The sequence below is a fragment of the Trifolium pratense genome, linkage group LG7 (assembly GCF_020283565.1).
Source record: "Trifolium pratense cultivar HEN17-A07 linkage group LG7, ARS_RC_1.1, whole genome shotgun sequence".
NCBI classification, from domain to species: Eukaryota; Viridiplantae; Streptophyta; class Magnoliopsida; order Fabales; family Fabaceae; genus Trifolium; species Trifolium pratense.
The window spans coordinates 27,098,357-27,110,508 of NC_060065.1; the positions used below are offsets into that span (position 1 = coordinate 27,098,357).

General features: G+C 37.6%; 1 protein-coding gene across 1 annotated transcript; it reads left to right on the plus strand.

The window, feature by feature from the left end:
* Nucleotides 1-405: 405 nt before the first annotated feature.
* LOC123896161 lies at nt 406-6,046 on the plus strand. The gene is made up of 4 exons (XM_045946581.1): nt 406-447; nt 4,472-5,039; nt 5,127-5,552; nt 5,619-6,046. Exons 1-4 carry the CDS (start codon nt 406-408, stop codon nt 6,044-6,046), a joined length of 1,464 nt encoding a protein of 487 aa, XP_045802537.1.
* Nucleotides 6,047-12,152: the final 6,106 nt, after the last annotated feature.

Sequence of the window (12,152 nt, forward strand, 5' to 3'; positions counted from 1 at the left end):
ACACAACTCCTGAACAAATTGCTCCTGAACCAACACCTGACCATAAATCTCCTGAACCATCTCCTGAGTATATTTACCCTGAATCCACTTCTGACATCTCATCATCTGAACCAACCCCTGAACCCCATCCTAATCCAAGTGCTGAACAAGCTTCTCCTGAGCGTATTCACACTTGTGCTCCCAAACCTTCAGAGGCAGAAGTTGTCATTATTGACAAACATGCTAATGACTCAACCAATCTCTCTACCATTCCCAATCCTTCACCCTCATCATCCAACCCTTTTAGTAATCTATCCACTCAGTTTCATGAAGATTTGCTTAGATTATCTCAAATAAAGGACAGGTTCTTAGTTTGCCCTTCTGATGTGGATTTGGAAGTTTCAAGCATTAAGGCAAGGATTTGCAATGCTTTGGATGGTGCTGCTGAAGAGATTAAGGCTGTTGTTGGTAAGAGGGATTTGGATGTGATCGACTTCATGAGGAAAAGTCTGGCTAGGGCTGAATTGAAAAGGTTAACCATGTTTAATCATGCTGGATTTGAACTTGCTAAGCTGGAAGAAATTGCTGCTGTTGAACACCGTCTGAATGCTTTCAAAGTCATCTGGATAGACTCCAAGCTGTTTCAGAGTCTTGAAGCTCAGAGGTCTGAGTCTGAAAGGTTAGAAGAAGCTGCTGCAAGAGTTGCCCAGTTGGCTAATGAGTTGCAGCCAGAGGACATCTCAGAGGATGATGTGCTTGCTTCTCAGAATCAAGAGGATGTGCTGATGATTGACTATCCAGAGGAAGGTGAACCCTCTGATAAAGGCAAGGCGCCTTTGGTTGAAGAACAAGCACCTGTGATTGAAGATCAAGCTCCTGTGATGGCTAATCAGTTGCAGATTTTTCAAGAGGCCCTGAGGGAACAGCAAGAAGGTTTAGAACGTCAAAGAGCTGCTCATGAGACATTGGAAACCAAGGTGGATGGTTTAGTTTCCAATGTGGGATCTTTGAATGATAAATTCGACCAACTCTTAGCCTTTCTTAAGAAACCCTAGGATTCTCTGCACATGTTCTATGTTTTCTTTTTATTCTCTGTTTATCCTCTGAACAATTTTCTTCTTAAGCTATGTTTGTTCTATTTTTTTATGTGGTTTGTTTTATATTTTGTTTGTTTTGCTTATGCTAATTTTCTTGATAAATAAGAACATAAGAACACAAGATGCTTTTTAAAACGAAAATTTTTTTATTAATGCTCTAACCATGTTGAGTACATTGGTAAAAAGAAAAAGAAAAAGACAACCTAATCCTAATCAGATGGATAAAACTCAGAAGAAATCTCTGATTTCTCCTCAGCATCCTCTGATGAAATTTCTATGGGATCTGGGTTTTGTTCTTGTTCTTCTTCTTCTTGTTCCTCTTCTGGAACATAGCTAGCCAGAAACTCAACATAGTCAGCATCATCTTCATTCTCTTCAGCTTCAGAATCTGATGAGATGATTATTATCTCAGCATCTTGTGGTATCTTGTTGTCTTCTTTATCCTTCTCATCGTCTTCGCGTTTCTCTTCGTTCTTCTTTCTCTTAAACTCTGCGATGCGTAAACTAAATCTTTTCATTATTCCAAATTTTTCTTGCTTCACTTGTTTCTTCTTGTTTTTACTTGAAGCAGGTATGATAACTTGTTCCGTTTTTATAAACCCTTGAGCGCATTGGTTTTCGCTTTTGAATTTAATTCACCTTTGTAACAACCACTCTCCTTTTTCTTTGACTGTCTTGGTTATATAACTTTGTTTTACTTTTTGATAATGACAAAAGGGGGAGTAGTTACGCATTAATTGATAAGTTCCAAAACTGAAACCACACCTTTTATCTCGCTTTTATCTGTTAAATTAAAAGTTGTTACGTTTAAGTTGTTTTACGTATTTCAAGGTGGAGACTAAGTTAGTTGGAACTAAAATAAATTTCATAAGTAAGGATAAGTTAAGAGTGCAATTTTAACTTAGCCTTATGAGATTTAGGGGGAGAGCTTGCAAACCTCTCACTCTGAAGAAAGATATGAAACTTGTTTTATTTCAAACCATCTTAATCTTATACTAAATTAAAATATCATGGATAAAACATAAAGTTCAGACTTTATGGAATATCAATCTTAGGGGGAGCTTGCAAACCTCATAAACCTAAGAGAAACATGATAAGTTAATTTAACAACAATTGTCAATTAATACTTATGTTTGTCATCATCAAAAAGGGGGAGATTGTTGGAACAAAATTGATTTAAAAATGTTTGCCCCTAAATCTATAAAGGTTTTGATGATAACAAAGTATTAATTAACAATTGAATGGACTAAAAATTTATTTTAAGTGCGCAGATATATGCATCATATAAGCTCTGAGTGAAGTTCAGAGGATGTGAATTCAGAAGTTCACAAGCGCTCAGAAGATGTTGGACTTCAGAAGATACAACATTCAGAGGATGAAGACTTCAGAACTTCTTGTCTGTCTACAAGCTTCATCAACCTCTGAAGATCTCTTTGAAAGCTGTAAAGATTCCCTTTGCTAGTCAACTCTTCTACCAATGGAGAAAAGGACCTTTCAAGCCTGATCAGTTCAGCTACCTCTGTTTTGTCTGTCCTAACCTGAGAACGTGGGTCTTCAGTTTTGTTAGCTGAATAAGGAAAGTCTTCTCTGCAGTAGTCAAAGTAACTGAAACTCTTTCTTAGTTTTGGATACAACCAAACTGCATCAAGACAGACTGCTTGAAGACAAAAGGTTATCAACTCCAACGGCTCCTTTTGCAACGACTCTTTTCTAGTGGTATATATACTAGAAGGATCAGCTGCAACTAAGTGATAATTATCAAGAATTGAACGTGCGCTGAACAAACTCTGAACTCTGTGATATACAAGCTCTGAACCTTTCTCAAGTGTTTTTGCACTTTAGCCAAATACTCTGTAATATTTGTATTTGCTCTCTTTAGGTTCATCTAAGAGCACTTGTATATTTTTATATACTTTACTATTTACTTGAGGAAACTTAAGCTTGTGTGCTTAAGTGTGTAACTTAAGCTTGTGTGCTTAAGTGTGAAGTCTCTTGCTTGTGTGCTTGAGCATTGTTGAGAAGTCTCTTGCTTGTGTGCTTGAGCATTGTTGAGAAGTCTCTTGCTTGTGTGCTTGAGCAGGTGTAATCTTGTGTGATTATAGTGAACTCCCTTGGAAGTGCAAGGGGACTGGACTACTCTCGTTTTGTGAGAGGAACCAGTATAAACTGCTTGTGTGTTTTTCTCTCTCTCTCTCTTGTTATTATTTGTGTTATTTATCCGCTGCGAACGTAGCTGAGTTAAGAACTTGAAAAAGTTTTAACTTAGCTAAAACACAATTCAACCCCCCCCTTCTTGTGTTTTCACACCTTCACCTATATCTATAAAGGTTTTGATGATAACAAAGTATTAATTAACAATTGGAAGGACTAAAAATTTATTTTAAGTGTGCAGATATAAGCATCATATAAGCTCTGAATGAAGTTCAGAGGATGTGAATTCAGAAGTTCACAAGCGCTCAGAAGATGTTGGACTTCAGAAGTTACAACCTTCAGAGGATGAAGTCTTCAGAACTTCTTGACTGACTACTAAGCTTCATCAAAGTCTGAAGATCTCTTTGAAAGCTGTGAAGATTCTCTCTGTTAGTCAACTCTTCTACCAATGAAGAAAAGGACCCTTCAAGCCTGATCAGTTCAGCTACCCTCAGTTTGTCTGTTCTCTTTTGAGAACGTGGGTCTTCAGTTTTGTTAGCTGAATAAGGAAAGTCCACTCTGCAGTAGTCAAAGTAACTGAAACTCTTTCTTAGTTTTGGATACAACCAAACTGCATCAAGACAGACTGCTTGAAGACAAAAGATTATCAACTCCAACGGTTCTTTTTGCAACGACTCTTTTCTAGTGGTATATATACTAGAAGATTCAGCTACAACATAAATAATATTATTAAGGATTGAACGTACGCTGAACAAACTCTGAACTTTGTGATATACAAGCTCTGAACCGCTGTTAAGTGTTTTTGCACTTAGTCTAATACTCTGTACTCTTTGTATTGACTCTCTTTAGGTTCTGTTAAGAGCATTTGTATATTGTTATATACTTTTCTATTACTTGAGGAAACTTAAGCTTGTGTGCTTAAGTGTGAAGTCTTAAGCTTGTGTGCTTGAGCATTGTTGAGAAGTCTCTTGCTTGTGTGCTTGAGCAGGTGTAATCTTGTGTGATTATAGTGAACTCCCTTGGAAGTGCAAGGGGACTGGACTACTCTCGTTTTGTGAGAGGAACCAGTATAAATTGCTTGTGTGATTTCTCTTTCTCTATCTTGCTTTTATTTGTGTTATTTATCCGCTGCTAACGTAGTTGAGTTAAGAACTTGAAAAAGTTTTAACTTGGCTAAAACACAATTCAACCCCCCCCCCCCCCCCCTTCTTGTGTTTTCACACCTTCAAACTGATGCTGAGAAGGATGTTGAAGCATCCAAAGGAGGATCTAGCCCACATGCTAACACTGCCACGGGGTCGTTTGGCAGTGGATCTAATACTGAAGCTTCCACTGAAGAGGAAGTAAACAAAGAAAGTACCCCTGAAGATGTGGCTGATTCTGAGCCAGAGAATGAAGCTGGTGAGGACTCTGAGAAAACCACCAATGAAGAACAGGACATAATGGATGTTGATGAAGTCCCTTCTGAAGAAGATCTGCAACCTCCACCTACTCAGAAAGGTATTGGGAGAAGACTGAGAAGCAGGACCACTACACCTGCACCTGCTGTCACCACTACCCCTGTTGTCACCAAGAAAACAAAGGACAATACTCTGAAGCCTGTCAAGTATGGTCCTAAGAAAGGATGGAGCAAGCCTATACCTCCTCCTGAAAAGAAAAAGGGTGTGCTGAAAAGGAAGAGTGTACCATCAAGTGACTCTGATTTTGAAGCTGAAAAGGATGACTCAAGCATCAAGCCTCCTGCTAAGAAGGCTATGTCTGCTAAAAAGGCCTTGCCTCAATCTGCTGCTCCTGACATTGAAGACTTCCCTTGTGACAATGTTTCATTTCATCTTCCATCTTATGCTCAACGATGGGGAATCATTTGCAAAAGAAGATTGGCTCTGGAAAGGGAACTAGGCAAAGATATTCTGGAATGTGAAGAGATTGTGAGTTTGATCAATGATGCTGGATTGATCAAAACTGTGTGGGGCTTAGGCTCCTGCTATGAGAAGCTGGTTAGGGAGTTTGTTGTCAACATCCCTATAGGTTGTGACAATCCCTTGGACAAAGAATTTCAGAAGGTATATGTTCGAGGAAAATGTGTGACATTTTCTCCAAGTGTGATCAACAAGGTGCTGGGTAATGCTGATGATCCTCACCCTGACATAGATGTATCTGACAATGTGGTCTGCAAAACTATCACAGCTGAAAAGGTGAAAACCTGGCCCAAGAAGGAGAAGGTACCTGCTGTCAAGCTAACCCAAAAGTATGCCATCTTGAATCGTATTGCATCTGTCAACTGGGTTCCTACAACACATGCATCTGACATTGCAACAAATCTGGGTAAGCTCATTTATATGATTGGTACTGGTACAAAATTTAATGCTGGCCTATATATTTTCAATCAAGTTGTGCAGCATGCCAAGACCTCTGTCACCAAGCAACCCATTGCATTTCCAACCCTAATCTGTGACATCATCTTGTCCCAACATCCTAATATAAGGCATGAGGATGAGTCTGCTAAGAAAAGGGCAACACCTCTGGCCATTCATCAGAAGCTGTACAGTAAACAGCATGCTCCAGATATTGTTGGACCATCAAATGCTGCTGCTGACACTCCTATGACAAGGAAGGAGATGATTGCTATGCTGGAAGCAAACTGTAAGGAGCTAGATGAAAAGAAGTTGCAGTTTGAAAGGATGATACATGCCCTCAGGGTTGAAGAGGCTGCAGCTCAAGCAGCTGATGCAGGTGATGATGGTACTAGTGGTGAAGAAGAAGCTGACTCAGATGCTGAAGGAGAAGAAAGTGATTCATCCCCAAGTGCTTCTGTGTAATTCTGATGTTTCTTCATTTGGATTTTTGTTTTGCATGTGTAACGACCCAAATTTATTATTCACTATTTAAGTGTTTAATTATTTGGTGATGTGGTTTTTTAAGTAAGATAGTAACTTTAAGTTATTTATCGAGAGTTTTAGTTAACGCGCGAGTTAGTGAGAGTTAACACGAGTTGGGCCAAGCCAATTGGGCTTGAGGCCCAACGGGCCTTGTGGACTTGTGAGGGGGCGCCATATAGCCCAAGAGGGAGAGTGAACATTTCATTTCTCATGTTCTTGTGAGAGTGAAGAGAGAAGGAGAGAGCTTGAGGAGCTAGGGCGGGAAGAAGAGCTAGGGATTCGAGAGCTTCATCGTGTTTTCTTCGAATCCAGGTAAGAGAGTAGATTTCATATTCGTGGGTGACTCGAGGAAGGGGAGAATGTCGATTTCTCCTCACCCGAACTTCCTCCACCCCATTTTCGTTTTAGTTGTGAATGGATTTTCTTAATGGAAATCGATTCTAAGGTTCATAACATGTTTAACATGCTCTTATCATGATGTATGAACGAATTTATTGGTTAAAAACGAGATTTATAAAGGATTAAACTCAAGAACTTTGTGTTCTTGAGAGTTTTGAGTAAAAGTGTTAAATCTCTACTTTTTCGTAGTAAAAATGGTAGATCGGTGAAATGAACTGTCCTTTTGTGTTTAGATATGCTTGTTATACTTGAATATGAACTTATTTGGGGTTTATAACATGAAAAATGGGATTTTTGGGTGATTTGGTGTAGAAATCGCAAGTTTTGAACTGTCCTGACAGGAGGCATTCGCTACGCCTTCGCTCAGCGAACGTGTTCGCCACCTGTTCGCTACCTGTTCGCTAATTGGATTTTGGCTCTGTGTCTGTTCGCTACCTGTTCGCTACAGCGAACGTGTTCGCTACCTGTTCGCTACGTGTTCGCTACGTGTTCGCTACCTGTTCGCTACAGCGAATAGCTCTGTGACAGCAACTTTTTGATAGTTGTTTTAAGTGTAATTAGGCACTTGTAACATGGATTTGAGGTATCCTAGCATGCAATTAGGTGTTTATAACCATGATTAATTGTATTGTGATGATAGTTGTTGATTATATGTGTGGAATATAATTGTTGTTGATTGTGTTGATGATGTTTGTTAAAATGTCAAAGAAGTATATTAAGGTGTTAATTAACTTAATAAAGAAGTATATCGAATTATGTTATTCGATAAAGAAGGATATTAAGGTATAGTGTTATCTTAATAAAGAAGTAATGTTGGATAGTGTTCCACATTAGTAAATGAAGAGCTTAATGCTATTGATTGTGAGTGAATTCATGAAATACATACATGCATTCATGAATATATGTGATATTGGATATTCCAATAAAGAAGGATATCGGATTATATTTATCCGATAAAGAAGGATATTAGAGGTGAGATACTCTAATAAAGAAAATGGTACCACATGCATTAGAGGTGTCTAGAGGACATAGCATGAATGTGAAGCATTAGATTGCATTAGGGATTATGTGTGCATTTTATAATAAATGATGTTTGACACATACTTGGTAAATGTTGATTGTTAATCCGTATGTGAGGAGCAGAGTCCGTCATGACTATAAAATGAACAACGCAGGGTCCGTCATGACCATAATCTGAACCGTGTATTGTGGTGTTAGATTACATTAGGAACTTTATGTGTATTCCTATTTGTAATTGAGTTATGTGTATTTGTTGATGTTTTGGTATTGTCCGAGACGACGTGAAACTATATGTTTGGTGTATAATTGTGGATGATTGATTATGTGATAAATGAAGTATATGCATGATATATGAATATGCATGAATGATGGTGATGTATATGTATAATGTATGATTATGCATGTTTTTATGAAGAAGTGTTTAAGTACCATTTACTTACACTTGTATATTTTGAGTATGTTATCTAACTCTCTTTTATGTGTTATGTGCTGGATCGTTGGGGGTCCAGATTTTACAGGATTTTGTGGTATTCGATGTCGAGTCGTCGATGAAGCTCCGCTCTGATTGTGACACGGGAAAGGGTTGTATTTAGACTATAGGGTCTTTATGACTTTCGATATTTATTTGTAAAATTATACATTTTGAGAAATGATTATTTTGTATAAACACTGTTTTTACTAATTAATTACATTAGTATTATTTTGATAGAGGAGTGTAATACTCGAACCAATATTCAATAAATTAAATGTGATTTTCCGTTGCGTATTTTGAAAAAGATTTTACTAAAGGTAGAAATAAATAAATAATGGGTTTGGGTGTTACAGCATGTCTGTGGGCTGAGCCCTGAATTTAGCACCTAGTGTGCATGGTTTGTAATATTTTGTCTGCACTTTCTGTTCTGCTACTATCTGCACTGCTTTTGGATATTATTTTATGCAGTTCCCATTTTGTCTATTTTGTGGCTAAAAAGGGGGAGTAGTTATTGTATGCCATAATAGATGCTGAGCTATGATGTGCCATCAGATGCTGGATCATCTGAATACTCCTATGCATGAATTAAGGGGGAGTAAGATGAACTTGGTACTCGATTCTACCTTTGAGGGGGAGCAATATTTATTTTTGCTTAGCACACAATGTGCTACTGCATGTTGAAGCATCATCTGTTCCTGAGAATTTATTTTTCTCAGCTTTGAGGGAATTTATTTTTCCCCAGTGTTTCTTTTATGAGAATCTTATACACTCTCTATTGGCAAATTCCTGTGAGGCTCTTGTGCTTATCCTTCCGCTGTTGCATGCCTCTGAAGTTCTAATTTGATACATATTAAATATGCTATTCTTATATGAGGGGTTATTAAAACAAGCATGTTAAAATGTTCTACTTTACTTCATGACTGTGTGCCTACGTTGAGTTGAAGAAAAGGTAGCTTGTGTATCTCTCTAGAACGGTTGAAATAATCTTAGGATGTTTTAGCCAAAAATTGCCAAAGGGGGAGATTGTTGGCGTTGTATGGTTGGCCTCATTTTGCTAAAACATGTGATCTTTCATGATGTGGAACTCCATGCTTCCACCATCCAGTATAAGCAAGATGTTCGGTACAATGCTTCAACATTGGATACCACATCCAGTAGGCCGGGCCTGTGTATGGTGAGATCTCGCGCCTAAGTTCTAAATATGGAATCCATAATAAATGTTCGTTTGTGATAAGGAGCGTTGTCACGCATAATTATTAATGGATCTCGTGATCAAGTTTTGCTTACTAATCAGATCTTCAAGTTAAGGAAACAAAACATTTTAATTGAAGAATATTCCTTGAAGGAACCATTAATCAAGCTGTGCTATTGAAGCCTAATTGAAGACCTAGCCTGAGCTAGTGAAGGTTATTTAAAGAATGTTGACACCATTGTTCAAGTCACTGAAACCAGATTTGAGTCTTACAAAGCGTGAGTTTAGGTTTTAGTATTGTGTCTATTGTGTTCTAAGTCTTGTGTTGATTTCCCACTAGACTAGGAACTGTGTGTTTATCCATTGTAATATCTCTGGAGCTTCTAAGCAAGGAGATAGTGTGTGTATATCATTCCAAAGCTTTTAAGCACGGAAGTGGTGTGAGTATTTTATGAAGTGTGTCTTCACATATTAAATCTAGTATTGTACGATCACAGTGGCTGTGGTCAAGAGGAGGTGAGCGGAGGTTCTCATACCTAGGTGTGTCTTAGGTAGGATATAGCACGGGTGGTGATTAGGTGAGAAGTCATAAACGGGAGGTTTATTGAGGGCTTCAAACTAATACTATCATAGTGGATTCACTCCTGGATTGGTATCCCCCAGAGTAGGCTTATGCTGAACTGGGTTAACAAATTACTGTGTTAATTTACTTTCAGTTTGTTTAGCTTATTATTCCTTGTGTATGCGCGGTTGGATGTTGGATCATTGATTCACGCATTAAAAGTGTATTATAGTGGTGAAGCGTTGAGTACAACATCTTAACACTAGTGTGCCAGAATTTCACAATATACTCCCTCAACAATTATATCATAGTCCCTCAACACTAAATTTTTTCTTACAATAGCTTCCACCACTCTTCTCTCCATCTCCGTGCCTTTTCTCAAAATCAAAACAAATCAAAAAGAAAATTAGTTTCAACATCATTGACTACTAAGCCGACTTATTATCAAAAGAATAAAGGATGAAGATTGGTAATGATATTAATGATAACAAAAATAACAAGATTGTAAAAGACATTCAGTTTCAAGAACTTTGATGAATGGTGAAACATAACACAAGGAATCAAAAACTCAGATAAAATCACTGTGTATGTGTCTATATTTTTTTTTCTTACACTATTTTCAACCTTACAACCAGTTCTTGTACAAGCTCAAACCCTCTCCACCTGAATCTAATAAAATTCACCTACCGCCTTCCACTGCACATTTTGTCTCATCCTCCCACCACTTCATCTTCACATACACAACAAATCAACAACAACAAAACAATAAAAATCCATTTTTAAAAAAAAAAAAACAAAACCAGAATCTTCTGCATTGCACACACGAATTGGATGGTAAGGTGGATATAAAGTCTTATTCACAAATTAAAAACCACTTCAAGTTCAAACCAAGGTTTTATATTGCAGTCGTGGATGCGAATGCGGTTGCGGTCATTGCGGTTACTGCAACGCGCAATGAGGTTGTTGCGGCGTGAAATCATTTTGAAATTTCACAAGCTATATAAAATCAAACTACTATGTAACTACACTATTTATCCACCAATGAATACACTACAAGAAAATTGTCACTTTGCGACACTTGCATTGCGACGATTTGACCAAAACCGTTGCAATGTGCTAAATGTTAGAATTTTGCAACAGTTTATGCGACGGTTAGATCAACCGTTGCAATGTTTGGACTTAATTTTGGAATTTTGCGACAGTTATGTGAACCGTTGCAATGTTTTGGCTTTGCCGCCCACTGAAAATTTTGCCTCTTTCTCTCATAAATCAAAAATTCACTCAAATTATTTTTTATATTTGTTGGATATTTGAATTGGCTTAATTTTGCTAAAACAAATATACTAACAAGATGTTGGAAAACATGTTACAACATCATATTTATTCAAGGAAATCTCGCGCATTTATGAGAGCATCTGCTATTTATGGAAATCCACTTAAAGAGCACGCTCAATGGAGATTTGATCTGATCAGGAGCTTTAAGGATAAGACAAACTTAATGGAATAGCTGGATGACTTTGTTGGAACAAAATTGATTTAAAATGTTAGCCCCTAAATCTATAAAGGTTTTGATGATAACAAAGTATTAATAAACAATTGGAAGGACTAAAAATTTATTTTAAGTGTGCAGATATAAGCATCAAATAAGCTCTGAGTGAAGCTCAGAGGATGTGAATTCAGAAGTTCACAAGCGCTCAGAAGATGTTGGACTTCAGAAGTTACAACCTTCAGAGGATGAAGTCTTCAGAACTTCTTGAGTGACTAAAGCGTCATCAACCTCTGAAGATCTTTTTGATATCTGTGAAGATTCCCTTTGCAAGTCAACTCTTCTACCAATGAAGAAAAGGACCTTTCAAGCCTGATCAGTTCAGCTACCCTCTGTTTGTCTGTCCTCACTTGAGAACGTGGGTCTTCAGAATTGTTAGCTGAATAAGGAAAGTCCACTCTGCAGTAGTCAAAGTATCTGAAACTCTTACTCAGTTTAGATACAAACAAACTGCATCAAGACAGACTGCTTGAAGACAAAAGATTATCAACTCCAACGGATCTTTTTGCAACGACTCTTTTCTAGTGGTATATATACTAGAAGGATCAGCTACAACTAATATACAATTATCAAGGATTGAACGTGCGCTGAACAAACTCTGAATTCTGTGTATACAAGCTCTGAACCTCTCATCAAGTGTTTTTGCACTTTAGTCAAATACTCTGTACTATTTGTATTTGCTCTCTTTAGGTTCATCTAAGAGCATTTGTATATTTTTATATACTTTACTATTACTTGAGGAAACTTAAGCTTGTGTGCTTAAGTGTGAAGTCTTAAGCTTGTGTGCTTGAGCATTGTTGAGAAGTCTCTTGCTTGTGTGCTTGAGCAGGTGTAATCTTGTGTGATTATAGTGAA